Below are 16,765 nucleotides of genomic sequence, written 5' to 3'. Positions count from 1 at the left end.
AAATCCTTTCCATTCAGGAGAATGAGTCTATAATAACTCCACATCTGATTCTATAATATTAAGGGAGGGGGAGAGTTGGAGTCCTCGCTGAAATTATTTCCCTTGCACTCCACTAGTAAGTCAAACATACTAAGGGTTAACGTGATTATCCGTCTTCTGACATTTCTAAATCCCTCCACAACTCTCCACCCCACCCCCCACCCCCAGTCTGTAGGATTTTACCGGTTATAAACTTATTAACAGAAGCAGGTGGTCCGATACGCCCGTCTCTAGACTGTCTATCCCAGAGCTGACCTCGCCAGATCGTGCGGGGCTCAGGAAACTGGCTGAAGGACTATAGTGGGTGGGAAGGAAGTGGAGAAGCCGTTGCAAAAATGATGTCCTTGTGGGGATTGAGGTGGGGGTGGGATTTGCATGTGTCTGGATATGACAAATGAGGACTTGCCTTCAAGGTCATATGGGCTCATGACTCGGGACTGCAGGATGGTGGAGGGAAGCTTGCCAGGAGTGTGTAGGGCCATCCCTACCTTTATACAGAGTAAGGCATATGCCTCAAGAAGCAGTGAGGTTGGAGGGCGGAGTTTTATGTGCTCTGTGGCCCACCCTGCCCTCCCTAAACTAACCCTAAGCTAAGTTGGCTTGCCCTGCACTCTCTAAAGCAACTCACCCTGTACTTCCCCATCTGCCCTGCATTCCTTAAGCTAACCTGCTTTGTACTTCCTAAGCTTGCCTGCCCTCTGCTCCCTAAACTGGTTTGCCCTGTGTGGTAAGCAGTAGAGAAATTAAATTGTTTAATAATAATAATAATAATAATAATAATAATAATAATAATGTCACTGCTTCAACAAAGGAATGGAAAAATCACCGCTGGATATTACCACATAAGGTAATGGAAGTTGATGTTGTTGTTGTTCTTGAAATTTGTATACAGTGGTACCTCGGGTTAAGTACTTAATTCGTTCCGGAGGTCCGTTCTTAACCTAAAACTGTTCTTAACCTGAAGCACCACTTTAGCTAATGGGGCCTCCTGCTGTCGCCGCGCCGCCAGAGCCTGATTTCTGTTCCCATCCTGAAGCAAAGTTCTTAACCCGAGGTACTATTTCTGGGTTAGCGGAGTCTGTAACCTGAAGCGTCTGTAACCTGAAGTGTATGTAACCCGAGGCACCACTGTACCACCCTATACCTGTAGGTCTCAGGGCAGTTTGCAACATGAAAATTACAACATAAAGACCACAGAATATATAATAAAAATAAGAACAAACCAATAATCCCTCCTCCCGCAACACACTTAAAAGGTCATCAAATGTCAATCAGCCGAAGAAGAGGAACATTTTCGTGTGGCTCCTAAAGGTGTATAATGAAGGCACCAGCCAAACCTTCCGGGGGGGGGGAGCACCCTTGGAATGTGGTCGTGGCGAACTTGATCACATTTATGTCTTCTGCAAGCATATTTGTGCCCTTGGCATGGGGATAAAAAATAAAATAAAATCCCAGTCCACGGGACCCTGTGTTTGCTTGGCTATGGAGCTGGACTGTGTCAAGAAGCAATCTCAGCCATGCCCAGTGCTTCCCCACCAGCAGCTCTTGCAAACTCCCTCCCTCCCTCCCTCCCTCATGAGAGAGGAGCTTCCAATTTTGACAGGCGCTTAAAATCTCATTTGCTTTATCCTCATCCCACTAGAAGCTGGCAGACTGAGCCGTGCCGTTTTGTGACAATTTTGAAAAGCTGATTTCATGGAAACTCCGAGGCGAAAAAGATACACCAAGCATTCCTTTTTTGGGTGGGGGTGGAAGGCATGACTGATTACATCTATCTACCACTTCAAAGCCCTCTATGCCTAACTTGTGGTCTGGCTTGGTCTGCTGCAGCAGAACAAGATGGTTGCATCCTGATGTGGGGGATGGGGTGGACAGCACCCACTTGAGGCTGCAAATGGAGGGGTGTCATTTTTGAAAGTGCCCCCTTGGATAAACAACCTCCCTGCAAAGTTTAAACAACAACAACACTGGCCACATCAGGTAGAAAGGTTCTAGCCCTATTTCACTCTCTGCAGTGCTCGTTTTCTAAATACTGGGTGTTCTTTACATAGGAGAGCATCCAGGCCTGCTGTTGCTGAAGAAGAAGAGGAGGAAGAAGAAGAAGAAGAAGAAGAAGAGGAGGAGTTTGGATTTGATATCCCATTTTATCACTACCCTAAGGAGTCTCAAAGCGGCTAACATTCTCCTTTCCCTTCCTCCCCCACAACAAACACTCTGTGAGGTGAGTGGGGCTGAGAGACTTCAAAGAAGTTTGACTAGCCCAAGGTCACCCAACAGCTGCATGTGGAGGAGCAGAGACGCAAACCCAGTTCATCAGATTACTAGTCTACCGCTCTTAACCACTACACCACACTGGCTCTCAGTGGATACTGACCCGATGGCAGGGCCTTCTTGGTATTGCTTCCACATTTGTGGAGCACCTCTCTGGTGAACATTCATTTTCAGCCAGGCCTTTCATAGATGAAAGCTACTGTTCTTGGCAACCTTGAAATTATTAGCTATGAGGACATATAGCTGTGCTTTGATGTTTCTACATGTTTAATGTCTCTAAATGGTTTTTTAAAAAACATTAAAATATTTTTATTTGATATTACAAATTCGTTCACACTCATAATCACAAATAATAAAAATTACACATGGTTCTTCCGAATCTCAGACCTCCCTCCTCCCATCCATGGGTTCTTTAGTTTAGGTAGCTTAAAAAAAAGTTTTTAATGCATCCATTATTTTGTGATTTTGTCGTTTGCCACCCTGGGAGGAAGAAAAACAAACCCCTGTGTTGCAGTACAGAGATATCTGCTCAAATACAGCTGGATCAACTGTTTCAAAGATGAATCTTTGTCAGCAAGTATTTTTTTAGAATAGCCATGCAGGTAAATATAATACTTGTGGATCAGAGCTCATTAACCAGTGTAGCTAACTGATGCTGATTATACCAATGTTTGGTTTGTGGACGCGGGTGGCATTGTTGACGCGGGTGGCACTGTGGGTTAAACCACAGAGCCTAGGACCTGCCGATCAGAAGGTCGGCAGTTCGAATCCCCATGACGAGGTGAGCTCCCGTTGCTCGGTTCCTGCTCCTGCCAACCTAGCAGTTCGAATGCACGTCAAAGTGCAAGTAGATAAATAGGTACCGCTCCGGCGAGAAGGTAAACGGCGTTTCCGTGCGCTGCTCTGATTCGCCAGAAGTGGCTTAGTCATGCTGGCCACATGGCCAATAAAGCGAGATGAGCGCCGCAACCCCAGAGTCGGTCATGACTGGACCTAATGGTCAGGGGTCCCTTTACCTTTACCTTAAGAACTTATAAACTGTATGGAATTACTTGCTGACGAATATTCATCTTCGAAACAGTTGATCCAATCCAGTTATACTGTTCTGCTTGTTTGCTGATTGCTATTGAATTCATTACGTTTGAGCACCCACTACAATACTTCTTGGACATTGAAAGGCATCCTGCCTACATCGTGGTCTTCATCGCCAGTAACTCATTACATTGACTACTCTTTGGTTATAGACTGACATATATATTATTTGGAAATTGTTAATGTTGGATGACATTTTGCTACCAATCATATTACATTTATTACATTCATTAGCTACGTGCTGCCGCTGTATTTGAGCAGATAGCCCTGGGAGGAAGGGCATGTGTGTGTGATTGGAATTAAATCCCTCTGTTTTCATGGGATTTATTCCCTAGAAAGCGTTTCTTTGGGAATGGTGGCTTTAGGAGACTATCATGGGCTCAATATATGCCCCATGTATTCATTGCTAGTCCTGCTGAAAGTAGAGGCATTGACAATATTTTGGCCACCTCATGAGAAGAGAAGACTCCCTGGAAAAGACCCTGGGATGTTGGGAAAGATGGAGGGCACAAGGAGAAGGGGACGACAGAGGACGAGGGGGTTGGACAGTGTTCTCGAAGCTACCAGCATGAGTTTGACCAAACTGCGGGAGGCAGTGGAAGACAGGAGTGCCTGGCGTGCTCTGGTCCATGGGGTCATGAAGAGTCGGACACGACTAAACGACTAAACAACAACAGGCCTGTTAATTCCAGTGGTCTGCTCTGAGTTTGAGGCAACCCACTGAGCACAGGGGAATTCCTACTTGGTGACACCAAACCAGTCACTTGGGAAAAAGACAGGAAGTCAGCCCTTGAGTTAGCCATGCTCAATGCATTTGTGCACAAATTGACTCCTAATTTATCTTGATTTGAATTACAAGAATATCGTTTGCTAGAGAAAGCGCCAGACCCAGTAGACATCTGATCACTTTTGAACCCATCAATTTTGACAAACAGAATTTTTAAACAGAATGGCAGCATCACCAAGGCTAGCGCTTGGGTAGCATGGAGAGTGATTTAATCTGGGTTAAAGCCCCACATTTCCCCTCCCACACAAGACCATGTCCCCCCCTCACTATTTGCTTCTGAAGATTCAGCTTGCAACAGGCATCACCTTCGGGGGGAAATAGCTGTCAGAAGAGGTTATTTTCAGAAGAAAATTGGCACACGGCCCTGTGATCCATATTGGGAGTGGAAGCATGTTTTGGATCAGGGGTCAAAAATAAAAATGGACAGTTTTAACACACTCTTAAAAAGAAAGAATAGGTTTCCATGCAATTTCGCCCTGATATGAACAAAAATGTGATTTCAAAACAGCATTGTGAAAGTAACATTTCACTGTTACGCTACATTTCCTAAAAACACACCATTGAGCCTGAGTGAGTAGCAGCCTGTTTATATTTTTAATAAGTAACAATAAGAAATACATTTGAAAAATGACTAATTCACTGACTGTGTTCTTAGCTGTCCCTTCTCCCCCAAATTTGAGGTAGTTCAACTGCAGATTTGCTGGTAATGCAAAGGGAGAGAGATGCATCTGCCCCTCCAAGCATCCCTATTCTCCAGGGACAGTTCCAGATTTAGAGAAGCTGTCCTGGTTTCTGATTTGATCCTAGAATGTCCCTCTTTTCCTTAGGACGTCCCTATTTTCATTGGAGAAATGTTGGCAGGTATGGTAGGATGTCACTAATTTCATCGAAGGGCATGGAGTTATGCGGCCCCTGAACCAAGGAGATAAGCAATTATACAGCCTTTAGAAGACACCTGGAGGGTAGCTTTGTATAGGGAAGTTTTTTTAATGTTTCAAGTTTTATTTTTATTTTTATATGTTGGAAGCTGCCTAGAGTGGCTGTGGCAACCCAGTCAGATGGGCGGGAAATACCGTATTTTTCACCCCATAGGGCGCACCGCCCCATAGGACGCACCTAGTTTTTTTTGGGGGGGGGAATAAAGAAAAAAAAATATTTCCCCCCAGGCACGGGGCTGGCACGGGGGAAGCCCGAGCTTCCCCCACCCCCAGCCCCCAGAACAGCCTGCTATCCGCAAGCCTAGGGAGCCGCGCCAGTCTCCCCAGGCTTGCGGAGAGCTGCGCGAAGCCCGGGCGCGCTCTTCAGTGCGCCCCAGGCTTCGGAATGCAGGCAGCTCTGCGCAACCCTTGGGAGCCCGGCGTGAAGTCGCGCTGGTCTCCCAAGGGTTGTACAGAGCTTCCTGAAGCCTGGAGAGCGAGAGGGGTCAGTGCGCACCGACCTCTCTCGCTCTCCAGGCTTCAGCGAAAGCCTGCATTTGCCCCATAGGACGCACACACATTTCCCCTTCATTTTTGGAGGGGAAAAGTGCGTCCTATAGGGCGAAAAATACGGTAAATAAATAAATAAATAAATAAATGGGTTGCCATACGTGCTGAATTTGCTGGACATAGTCGGAATATGGCAGTCGGAAATTGCTAAAATGTCCTGGAATGTTGGAGCATATGATATATTTGTCTTTCCGAAAGGACAAGGCAGAAAAACCAGCCACTTTAGCACAGACTTGGCTTAAAGAAGTGCGCCTTCATTCCGCCCCTCTCCAAATGTTAGCATTAGAAGACATGTAGTAATCATGCCCCCTCGGCTCAATTAGGAACATCTGACATAATAAGCAAGACAAAGGTATCTATAAACATGTGCAAAGTGCAATTCCCATATGAGAATGGGGGGAAAAACTTTTCTGTGAGAATGGCTTTCGTTCCTGGCAAGCTTCAGTCTTACTTGCTGTCCATTTTAGATCCATTTTAAACAGGGCTTAATTTTAACTAGGCCTAAGACCCTGGACACTGGTGGTGCTGTGGGTTAAACCACAGAGCCTAGGGCTTGCCGATCAGAAGGTTGGCGGTTCGAATCCCCATGACGAGGTGAGCTCCCATTGCTTGGTCCCTGCTCCTGCCAACCTAGCAGTTTGAAAGCACATCAAAGTGCAAGTAGATAAATAGGTACTGTTCCGGCGGGAAGGTAAACGGAGTTTCTGTGCGCTGCTCTGGTTCGCCAGAAGTGGCTTAGTCATGCTGGCTACATGACCCAGAAGCTGTCTACAGACAAACACTGGCTCCCTCAGCCAATAAAGCGAGAAGAGTGCCGCAACCCCAGAGTCATCTGCAACTGGACCTAATGGTCAGGGGTCCCTTTACCTTTTAAGACCCTGGACCTTGTTTTCAGAGCCCTTGCAGGAAATGAGAAGTGATGTGATAGGAGCAGAAGATGCTGAGCATGTACAGAGTGTATTTCTTTCTCACCACAGAGTAAGAAAAGTACTCCTTGTGCAACTAAGATTAAGGAAGTCATAACATCACCACCACCACCACCACAACAATAGAGTGGTTTAGTCACTTGCTATTAGGGATGGGTGAATATGTCAATTTTGGTGTATCTTTGTTTCTCATTTTTCAGTTGGCAGTGTGTGTGTGTGTGTGTGTGTGTGTGTCTCCCCTCAGGAAATTTATTTGCATTTATTGCGAATTTATCTACTCATCTTTGTATGCAGTTTTTCCTAATGTACACATTTTTTTTGCAAAGCAATTTCCCCTAATATAATGCATTTTTATATTCTTTTAGATTCTAATACCCTAGTGAAGGTGCACAACTTGGCTGGAAAACTGCGTTGCAAAATTCAGAAAAATGAGAATTTTTGCAAGATGGCTATGTTTCGGTTCACTTATAGTTTCAAAAGGCAAGAATTGCGTAGATTGGCCTTTAAATGTGAACTGGGCCGAATTTCTCCCCCATCCCTGTTTGCTACACAAAAAACCCCATTGAGATTAATAGACCTAAGTCATGTTCATTCATTTCAATGAACCTACTCCGAGTAAAATTAACATTGGCTGCAATCCCATGCATTTACATCATCATCATCATCGGAATCCATGATAATGTTCATCCGTACAACATTTTTTGCCCTATTGTAAAAATGCACCATATATAATGGCATCATATTGCATCCTTGAATTTCCTTGTTTATTTGAAATGAGGAGGAGGAGGAGGAGGAGGAGGAGGAGGAGCAGGAGAACTTGGCTAGGCACGCTCCCTTCTGGGGGGAGAGAGAGAGAGGATAATGGGGCGTTATCTCCTACCTTTCCGTATCAAATTCTGCCACATGTGGAGGCTGGAAAAGTACTAGGCCAAGATCTTTTTCCTTCTTCTCTTTCTCCTTCTCCTTCTCCTTCTGTTTCTCCATCTCCTTCTCCTCCTCCCCCTCACATCCCCAAACTCTCTAACAAATTAATCTTTTAATCAGTCACTGAGTTGGGCCATATTTATCAAAGTGATGGGGACACATTATCTCCCTGGCCATCTGTTTGCTGCCCTCCAAAGCTGGCTTGCTGGACAAAATCCTAATAAAAGTGTAAGGACAGCTGAACATCAGGCCGCACAGCTGGCCCTTTTCACACGCAGGGGGCCGCTCTGGCCATAGAGCTCCGGCTTTTGCTCAGGGCGGGCAACTTGCCGCTGATGCGTCACCAGAACTAATCACCCCCATATTGGAGAACAAACAGAGCAGCCTCTGCCGGGAGGGCTGCCATTTCTTATTCTCTTTCTCTGGCCAGGGTTGGAATGGACCTGGCATCTGCTGGGGTCCACACTCTGACAGAAGGCTCACTGTCAACCGTGGCTGCCCCCTGCTTTCCTCCCCAGAAGCAGGCAAGCTGCTAAGTCTGCTAAGATCTCCTTCCCAGCACCTCCCAGAACCAGCCAATGCTGATGCCTAGTGGCATTAAAGACTACATAGTCTCAATGCAGTGCAAGTGTGTACCTTCTCCTTGCCAGAAGGCCTTAAAGACCACAAAGCCATGACGCAGTGCAACATACCAAGCTACCTTACACCAAGTCAGACCATTGGCGCATTTAGTTCAGTGCCATCAGGCAGGGGCTCTCCAGGATTTCTGGCAGGTAACCCTCCCAGCCCTAGCTGGGGATGCTGGGGATTGAACCCGGTGCCTTCTGCATGCAAGGCAGATGCACTAACACTGAGCTGTAGCTCTTCTCCTAGAAGAGGCTTATACTGAGTCAGACCACTGGTTCATTTAGTCCAGTACTGTCTACACAGTGACTCTCCAGGGTTTCAGAGCTGTACCTGGAAGTACCAGGGATTGAACCAGGGACCTTCTGCAGGCAAAGCAGGTGTGCTGCTGCTGAGTTGCAGCCCTTTCCCTGATGCTCCTTGTGCCAGCAGCAGTGATTCAGGCACTCTGCACCAGCTGGAAGAGGTTAGAAGAGAAAGGGAAAGGTGGTGGCCATGGTGATGGAGGAAGTAGTTGAGACAGTGGGGCATCTGCCCCACGCACTGTGCCTAAGGGGCCTGGAGGTCCAGTAGGGCAGGTAGGGGCCCACAACAGGGACCAGGGAAATATGGAATCAGCCAAGGCTGGGGCCAGTACCTGTGGCATCTGTCCCACAATGCATCTGGCAGGGTTGGTTTGTTCATGATGCGTGGATGGGTAGTTGCCTCAGGTGGCAGGCCATGGCGGCTGCTAGTATTGCCATGGCCAGCTGCCCCCATTGCCGACTGTGGCAGCCGCCATTGCTGGTTGCCACCAGCACCATTACAGCCACTGCTGCACCCACAGGGCAGCAGCTGGAGGAGCAGCTGAAGGAAGCTGTTTACCAGCAGATTGTTTTTCTCCTTCAAGGAGTTAGTAAATAATACACACATTTTTCAGAACAGCTCACTGATGCCCTGGGAAAGTGGCAGCCTAAACTGTTTAAAAGGAAAGATGGAGAGGAAGTTTAAAAAGAAGAAGCTGGTGACTATGCTACTGTCTCTAATAGGGATGGAGGAACCAGTCAATGTTGGTTTCTCATTTTCTAAGAATCTGCCTACTTCACTTTCTCATTTTCCAAGAATCTGTCAGTTTGTTTCTCTCAGTTTCTCATTTTTATAATATATATATTTTTTAAAGTCCTCATGAAAGTTCACCAACATTTTAATCTGATTTTCTCCTAATATTCAGTTTTGTATGCATTTTTGTGCAAGACGATGCATTTTTTTGCCTGTTATGTTCACCAATACATGCATTCTTGTACACACTTTCCCCTAATATAAGAATTTGGGGATCAGAGAATTTCACTGCAAAATTTTGAGAAGGGCGAACTTCAAAGGATAGTTGTGCTTCAGTTCACAAATAGATTCATGGATTGCGAATTAAACAGGTCTGCATTGCAACACAATCCGAAGCCAACTTCTCCCCCCAAAGTATGTTCCCTGTCTGCAGGTCATCTGAAATACAGGAGGAATGCAGCTGTAACTGGAAAATTGTGGCAAAAATTGTTTCAGGCAAGCAACTAAGGAAGAACTTAAGGGGGAAAAAGATCTTCAACTATGCAATGATCTTTTGACTGTGAAAGTCATCTGGATTTCTCCTGCCCCACCCCTGTGAGTGTGAAGATAGCACACCCCCACCTTTGCAGCCTAAGAGACCAACTCTAAGGAAAGCTCTCCCTTTTCAGAAGCATCTCTAGCAGCTACCCAAAGTACCATATTTTTCGCTCCATATGTGCACCTGACCATAAGGCGCACCTACTTTTTTTGGGGGGGGGATTCAAGAAAAAAAAAGGCAGCTCTTGGGGGCTTTTGCAGGAGGTGGGGGAAGTGAGAGAGCCTCGCTCTGTCCCTCCCCCCACCTCCCGCAAAAGCCAGGGATAGCCGCGTGAAGCCTCCCCAGGGCAGCGGGATGAAGCTCCCCACTGCCCTGCGGAGGCTTCGCGGGCTACCCCAGAGCTGCTCGACCCAAACAGCAGGTCAGGGCTGGTGAGGGAAGCCCGGATCCCCCCCCCCGCCCCAGGGACCACACATTTGCTCCATAAGACGCACAGACATTTCCCCATGGATTTTAAGAGGGAAAAAGTGTGTCTTATGGAGCAAAAAATACGGTAGTCAGTTGGGCAGGGGGTACTTACCTGAACTCCCATCAGCAGTATCACAGCAGCTAACTGGGCAGAAGAGGGTCAAGGTGTTAGTGAGTTCAGTATGGTGTAGACACCCTGGTGGGAGCACTATATTGGCTCTGCTGGTGTCTTGCTGCTGTGCCATCCTTCCCAATCTCTCTCCTGATAAGCTGCAGAGATCCCAGGGATAGGAGGCTCAGGCAAGCATCAGTACCCTACCATGCTACTAGTAGCTACTTTCTACTCTTCTGGCCCCATTATAGTTGTAATTTCCCTAACCAATGATGTGGTTGGCAGTAGCATAACTGGCTAGTAATGCACCTTTAAAAAGGCACTTCAGACCCATTGGTCGTTCTCTGCCCAAACTCAGACTCCAGCTGCCTCCTGACTTTTCCAGGTATGATTCCGTTTTATACCAGCATATTTAGACTGTGCAAAATTCAAGGTTTTTTTTGCCTTAAGGATAGCGATGGGCAAATGCCATGGAAAAGGGTGGGATAATGTCGATGCTTAGCAGCTCACTAATAACCTCCACACGAACCAATCGCAACGAGCACCCAACGGACAGCAACTTTGTGTGACCACCATGCAATCTTGTGCAAACAAATGAGGATGGACACTCAATAAACAGACTGTTTGGTAGAGTCCTCCTTCCCAGTCATCAGATAGTATAATAATATATTCCTTTTGATACAAATTTCTGAGCTGGGACAGAGAGGAAGTTAAGGAGGCAGGAACTATTTCCACATATTTAGACTGTGTGGGCTCATTGCTCAGAGCGAGAACAGATATTGCATCTGCTGATCTCACTTGTAGCTCCAGCACATAATGCGACTCTAGAGCGGCAGTTGGGGTTGCTGCATTTTGCAGGGTACCAAATTAAGTTTGGGTGCAGTGCCTGTACACAGACAAGCTAAAGGCCCTGTGCATTCTAGAGTCACTCAAAGCAAGGGAGATGAGTTTGGGGACAGCGGCTGTGAACCTGCTGCCCATCCAATGCATTGAGCCTGTGCACATTCTAGTGGTGTTCACGTGTTACATTCAATGAGTGTACAATCGGTGTGTCTATATACACTAATAGTTGAGCTGTACACTTGTATTGTTATTCCCATGGGGCATTCGCACATTGCGTTCAACAAGTGTACAATTTTTGTACCTATGGACACAGATAGCTGAGCTGTACACTCATACAGTTATTCACATGCAATGTTCAATGGGTGTACATGTGTACACAACAGCTGAGCTACACCAAACAAGTGCAGTCTCTCTGTCCTCCATCCAGACAATCAAGAGGCATTATCAGAGTTCAAGGGCACAGTCCATCCAGGCAAAAACACTCAAGTGGGTGCTTAAACCAGGATTTTTGAGAGGCGTGGCTTGGGGAGAAGGGGTGTGGTTGGGAAGGGGCTGTGGTGTAAGGAGAGTTTTGAAGGCTAGATAGAGAGGCTTGGAGGGCTGCTCTTGGCTCCCAGGCCTGAGGCTCCCCATCCCTGGTCTAATCAAAAGGTAAAAAGAATCCCTTTCCTGCAAAAACATAATACCCTTGAAAAGAACAGCAAGTTTCAAATGCACCAGATAACATTCTTTTGCAGTACTTTTGGCTAAGGTTACCAGATTTTTTCCCCCAAAGAATCCGGGGACACTTTTTAAAAAAAAATAAGAGAAAAAAGTTATTTTTTAAAAACCATTTTTTTAAAAAATTAAGAAGTAATAGCTTCTCTTCTGGGTCTCCTCTGTTGTGCAGCTTTTCTCTGGGCTGATTTCTTGGAGCGCTATCTGCTATGGAGAAGGCTCGGGTCGGGCCTGGGCTCGGCCACATGTCCTTGCCCTCCTGGTGCTCTCCTACCTCTCTTCCTCAGCAGCAGTGGACAGAGCAGAGAGGCAAGGTTGGGGATCCCCTCTTTTTTCTCCTTTCTCTTTCTCTCTCTTCCTTCTCCTCCTTCTTTCCTCCTTCTGCTTCTCCTTTCCTCCTTCTCTGAGTCAGCTCTGGGGTTTTTACTGGCCCTGGAGCGCCGCTGGGCAGTCAGCAAGGTGGCCAGGTGCTCTCGCACCCGGCTTGATTTGGGTCATGGGGAGGGTCAGCGGTTCCCCCAGTTGATGCGCCGGTCATCCCCAGTTCCCCCTCAGCAGTGGCAGTCTCAGCAGCCCGGAGCCAGCCTGGTAGTGCAGTTGGCTCTGGCTGGCTTCAGGAGCTCGCTGCCCTGGCACCCGCCATTTTGCCTCACTGGAAGTGCCCATAGGATGTGTCTTGTGCCTTTGAACCAATCACACAACATTCATTCCCTACTAATAAATCTACAACACTTAAAATATAAATCCGGGGACATTAAATGAAATCCAGGGACATTCCGGGGACGGATTTTGTCTGGGGACAGATTTGTAAATCCGGGGACTGTCCCTGGGAAACGGGGACGTCTGGTAACCATACTTTTGGATGTTTCCCTCCCATTTCTTCTGTAGGCTGGTGTCATTCCTTTGCTACTGGATCTTTTCACAGCCTGCTGCTCACAACACTGGCTCATCAGTCCATGTCCCCCTTTTTATCCTCATGACAACCCTGTGAAGTAGGCTAAGCTGAAAGACAGTGACTGGCCTGAGGTCACCTAATGAACTTCATGGCTGAGGGCAGATTTAAACCTTGGTGTCCCAGGTCCCAGTCCAACACTCTAACCCTTGGGTAGGCAAACTAAGGCCCAGGGGCCAGATCCGGCCCAATCGCCTTCTAAATCTGGCCTGCGAACGGTCAGGGAATCAGCATGTTTATAAATGAGTAGAATGTGTGCTTTTATTTAAAATGCATCTCTGGGTTATTTGTGGGCATAGGAATTCGTTCATCCCCCCCCCCCAAAAAAAAATATAGTCCGCCCCCCCACAAGGTCTGAGGGACAGTGGACTGGCCCCTGCTGAAAATGTTTGCTGACCCCTGCTCTAACCACTACAGCACAGCAGCTCTCTTTTACAACCTACTACAATTGGCTACCACCAACCTTCTCCTTCCACACTGTGCTACCACCAAAAAGCGGCAAACAGAATCCATTGTACCTGCATATCTAGGGGTGCCATATTACAAAAGGTGAAAACCCAGACACAAAACTGCTTTTGCAAAATCTCAAAAAAAGAGAGAAGATTTTGAGCTAAAGGAAATTCAGCAAAATCTAGACTTTCGACATGGGTTGCCATATGTTTGGATTTCCCTCCCAGACACTACTTCTGACTGCCATATTCAGGCTATGTCCAGGAAATTCCAGACGTATGGCAACCCTATGCATATCAGTCTCTACCAGGTGTACTAGGCAAATATCTTAACACATGGAGGAGGGGTGCAGGGTTTAACATGCCACACATGTCTCCATTCATGCACGCCGATCAAAGAGTGGGGAGGACTAATGAGGGAGGTTGCCTTCTGAGGTGTATGGGGTCTGGGAGGGGGTGTGCCCCAGGGAGAGTCTTGAGGGCCAGATCAAGAGGTCTAGGGGGTGACATTTGGATCCCAAACCTTAAGTTCTTCACCCTTGCTTTAGACAAAATCCATTAATAGTTATTGGTCAGGCTCAGACTATGTACATTGGGACCTAGTGATGTCCATACTACCTGACTGGCGTCTGTTTCTGCAGAGTCTCCAGTTACACTTGGAGACTGCAAAATATCCCGTGTTAATATTATGTGTTTGTGTACAGTTCAATATATTTGCAGGAACTTGTACAATGGCCAGTGTTTGTGCACATTCTCCATTCAGCTTGCACAAACCACGGCATATGCATCTATGCAAACACAGACTCAAGGCACACATACCGAACACGTCTAGTAGACTGACCCAGGGTTTTTACAACTGCATGCACATCACTGAAAGGCATTCAGGTAGGCATGAATAATATTCCCAAGCAGACCCAATCCATCCAGGGACATACCCAAATCTACAGACAAAATAGCTGTCAGCCAGGATAGCCTTCAGTCATGTCTACATGCAAAAGCGGGTTATGTGCGCACATCAGGACTTTCCTTCTCTGACAAAAGTATCTTGCAATATAACAGAGGAGACCCCCCCAAGGGGAAAAAAAATCATGAATGCAAACTGGGGCCATTGTGTGCACAAAACGTTTGCCCCTCCCACATGTGGCTCGCCTGCCGAAACTCTGTGTGCACAAAAGAGGATACACACGGATACATATGCATGGAAGGATACAAGTTAGGTGCCCGTGCTATAGGTACACAGCCACGCCTTGCCTAAAGATGTTGGCCTGTGGGTGGTGGACACGCTCCATTCAGATTTAGGCTTGACCTGTAGGCTGCCAGTACCACAACTGCATTGCCAAGGGGAACTTAAGGATTTTGTCTCCCTAGCAATACCAACAAGGTTCAAAACATTGTCCCAAACCAATGTTCAATCTAAAATAGATGTCTGCACTGTAATCCAGACATTACTGATTTCTCCCGCAGATCTTTAGATGCGAGTCCCTAGAGAGGAATGTTCCTCAAGCTTTTTGTTGTTGTTTTGGTCACCCAGGCACCCCTTTAAATGTACTGAGTTCCCTATGCTACTTCTCCCCCACCTGGCAACCCACCAGAAGTCATATCTGGGGCCATCGTGTGCACAGAATTCTTGTGCAAGCCCATCACGTGCCACACACTTTGAATGGTGTAAGGATCTGTTGACTAAGGTACCAATGCAACACTGGAAGAGGTAAAGATGGGTGAAAATTGTTTCTCCCCCTACTTCTCATTTCCCTAGTCTTGTTCACCATATTTCTGCATCAGCATTTAATTTGTCAGCATTTACGGTAAATGCTTCTTCTAAACTACACACTTATTGCATGCACCGTTGCTTCCTACACAAATTTTCGCAATAATTTCCCCATGATATAATGGTTTTAATCTGGGTCATTTTTTACTAATATGAGCATTTTTATAAATAATCCCCCCCCCCCCAGTGCATGCATGTTTGTGCCCATTTTTAAGCTGGAGAATTACACCGCAAAATTCGCAGAAGAGTGGCTTTCAAAGGATAGCTGGTTTTCAATTTGTCCATTAACGGGCTTGGAACTTCACTATATCTCCCTGCAAGTATTTTATGCCAAGGAAACCTGCCCAGGAACATCCTTGCCTTTTCCAAAACAGGGTCTCCTCTGATTCAGTCTTTTGGCTGTGTACCAGCATCTTGGCATTTACCCTCCTTTTAAGAAGCTTTATGAAAAGACATTCTGATCTGCCACTTGGTCCGGCCTCACGAATCTCTTGGGCGAACATTCCAAAGTACACAACACCACACAAAAACACCCCCCCCCACCCTGCCTTTGCAGGGGTCTGCTCATGTTTCCTAAAACCCCCGAAACGTCTCCACTGATGTGCAAAAGACAAGCAGTTGTGCAGGAAGACACTTAAGCCTTCTCCCCACTCCCCAGACCACAAGCAGCCCCTCTTACCAATAAATCAGAGAGAGTCCGTCAAAGCGTTCAAGTTCCCTGCCAGTCGGCTTAAGATAGGACATTCTCTCGTGGCCCCGGAATGACTGGCTCCCTCCTATTGTCCCCAGCGATGGAATAAGACCGTGCAACAAATCTGGTCGCTCAGTTGCAAAGCCATATGTCAGCGACCCGACGGCAAGTGCTTTCCCCGACAATCCAAACACCTACAGAATCACGGGAGCGTTTGAGGGGTGGATTCCGATGCTTCTAATTCCAAGGAAAAAATGCGACATGCGACTGGCTCCCCAGAGTTGGAGGCCTCTTGGCTCTCAATGGAAATTGATTTGAGGAATAATTTGCAAAAGGGCAATGCCCTCAACTCCCTCCTGCGTCGGCTAACAAAGGTGGGCTGGCGCCACGGTCTTGGCCTGAGCATTTCATTCTGGCAGCCTTTCGGGCACAGCGTGCAAGGAACAGATGTTGTGACTCTTTGTTAATCCTAAGTGGCAGGTCCGTCAAGGGCAGAATCATTCCCAAGGGCTTCCAAAGGTTTTAGCTCTGGCTCCAGACATAACAACAAGAGGGTGGCTGCAAAAACCTCCCGGAAGGGACAGCTCAGATCAAAGGGACCCCCTGTATCTCCTTTTTGCTCCTGCATGAAGGAGAGCTCCCAGGAGCATCATGGATGCTGCTGTTAGTGGGTCATGAGTCTGTTTCATGCGTTGGGGAGACAAGCAAGGCGCACCAGGAGCCCTCCGCAAGGTATCCTTGGGAATCACACTGGGGACGCAATAAACAGCAGATTGGCAGGGAGCCTTTTCATTGCTCCCCGCGTTCCAGACTTACAGATGCTGCCAATCAAGTCGGCAGCCCTTACCTCCCACTCAGTTGATAAAATATCCTTTGCCCAAGAGCAGATCAAGGAAAAGAAGATTTTATGGTTTTATTTAGTATGTAAACAGTCCAAATATCCCGCCGGCCAGTTAAAAGAAAAAAGAGAGGCAGAGAGAGAGAGAGAAAGATGTTTGTTCTAGGGTGTTTAAAATATAGAAAACTCTTTTAGCTCACG

The 16,765-nt window shown here is 46.9% G+C and overlaps 1 protein-coding gene across 1 annotated transcript in view; it reads right to left on the bottom strand.

Moving 5' to 3' along the window:
• LOC308463515 (syntaxin-binding protein 4-like) overlaps positions 1-16,176 on the bottom strand; it is a 61,996-nt gene extending 45,820 nt beyond the window's left edge. Inside the window, exon 1 of the mRNA XM_080981963.1 lies at positions 15,715-16,176. Within this exon, the coding sequence (XP_080838089.1) occupies positions 15,715-15,779 (65 nt within the window). The 5' untranslated portion in view covers positions 15,780-16,176. The remainder of the gene's footprint in view (positions 1-15,714) is intronic.
• Positions 16,177-16,765: the final 589 nt, after the last annotated feature.

The sequence above is a fragment of the Podarcis pityusensis genome, assembly GCF_964106645.2.
Source record: "Podarcis pityusensis genome assembly, chromosome: 14".
NCBI lineage: Eukaryota > Metazoa > Chordata > Lepidosauria > Squamata > Lacertidae > Podarcis > Podarcis pityusensis.
The sequence above is the reverse complement of the archived record's forward strand: the minus strand, read 5'-3'. Positions and strand labels throughout refer to the sequence as shown.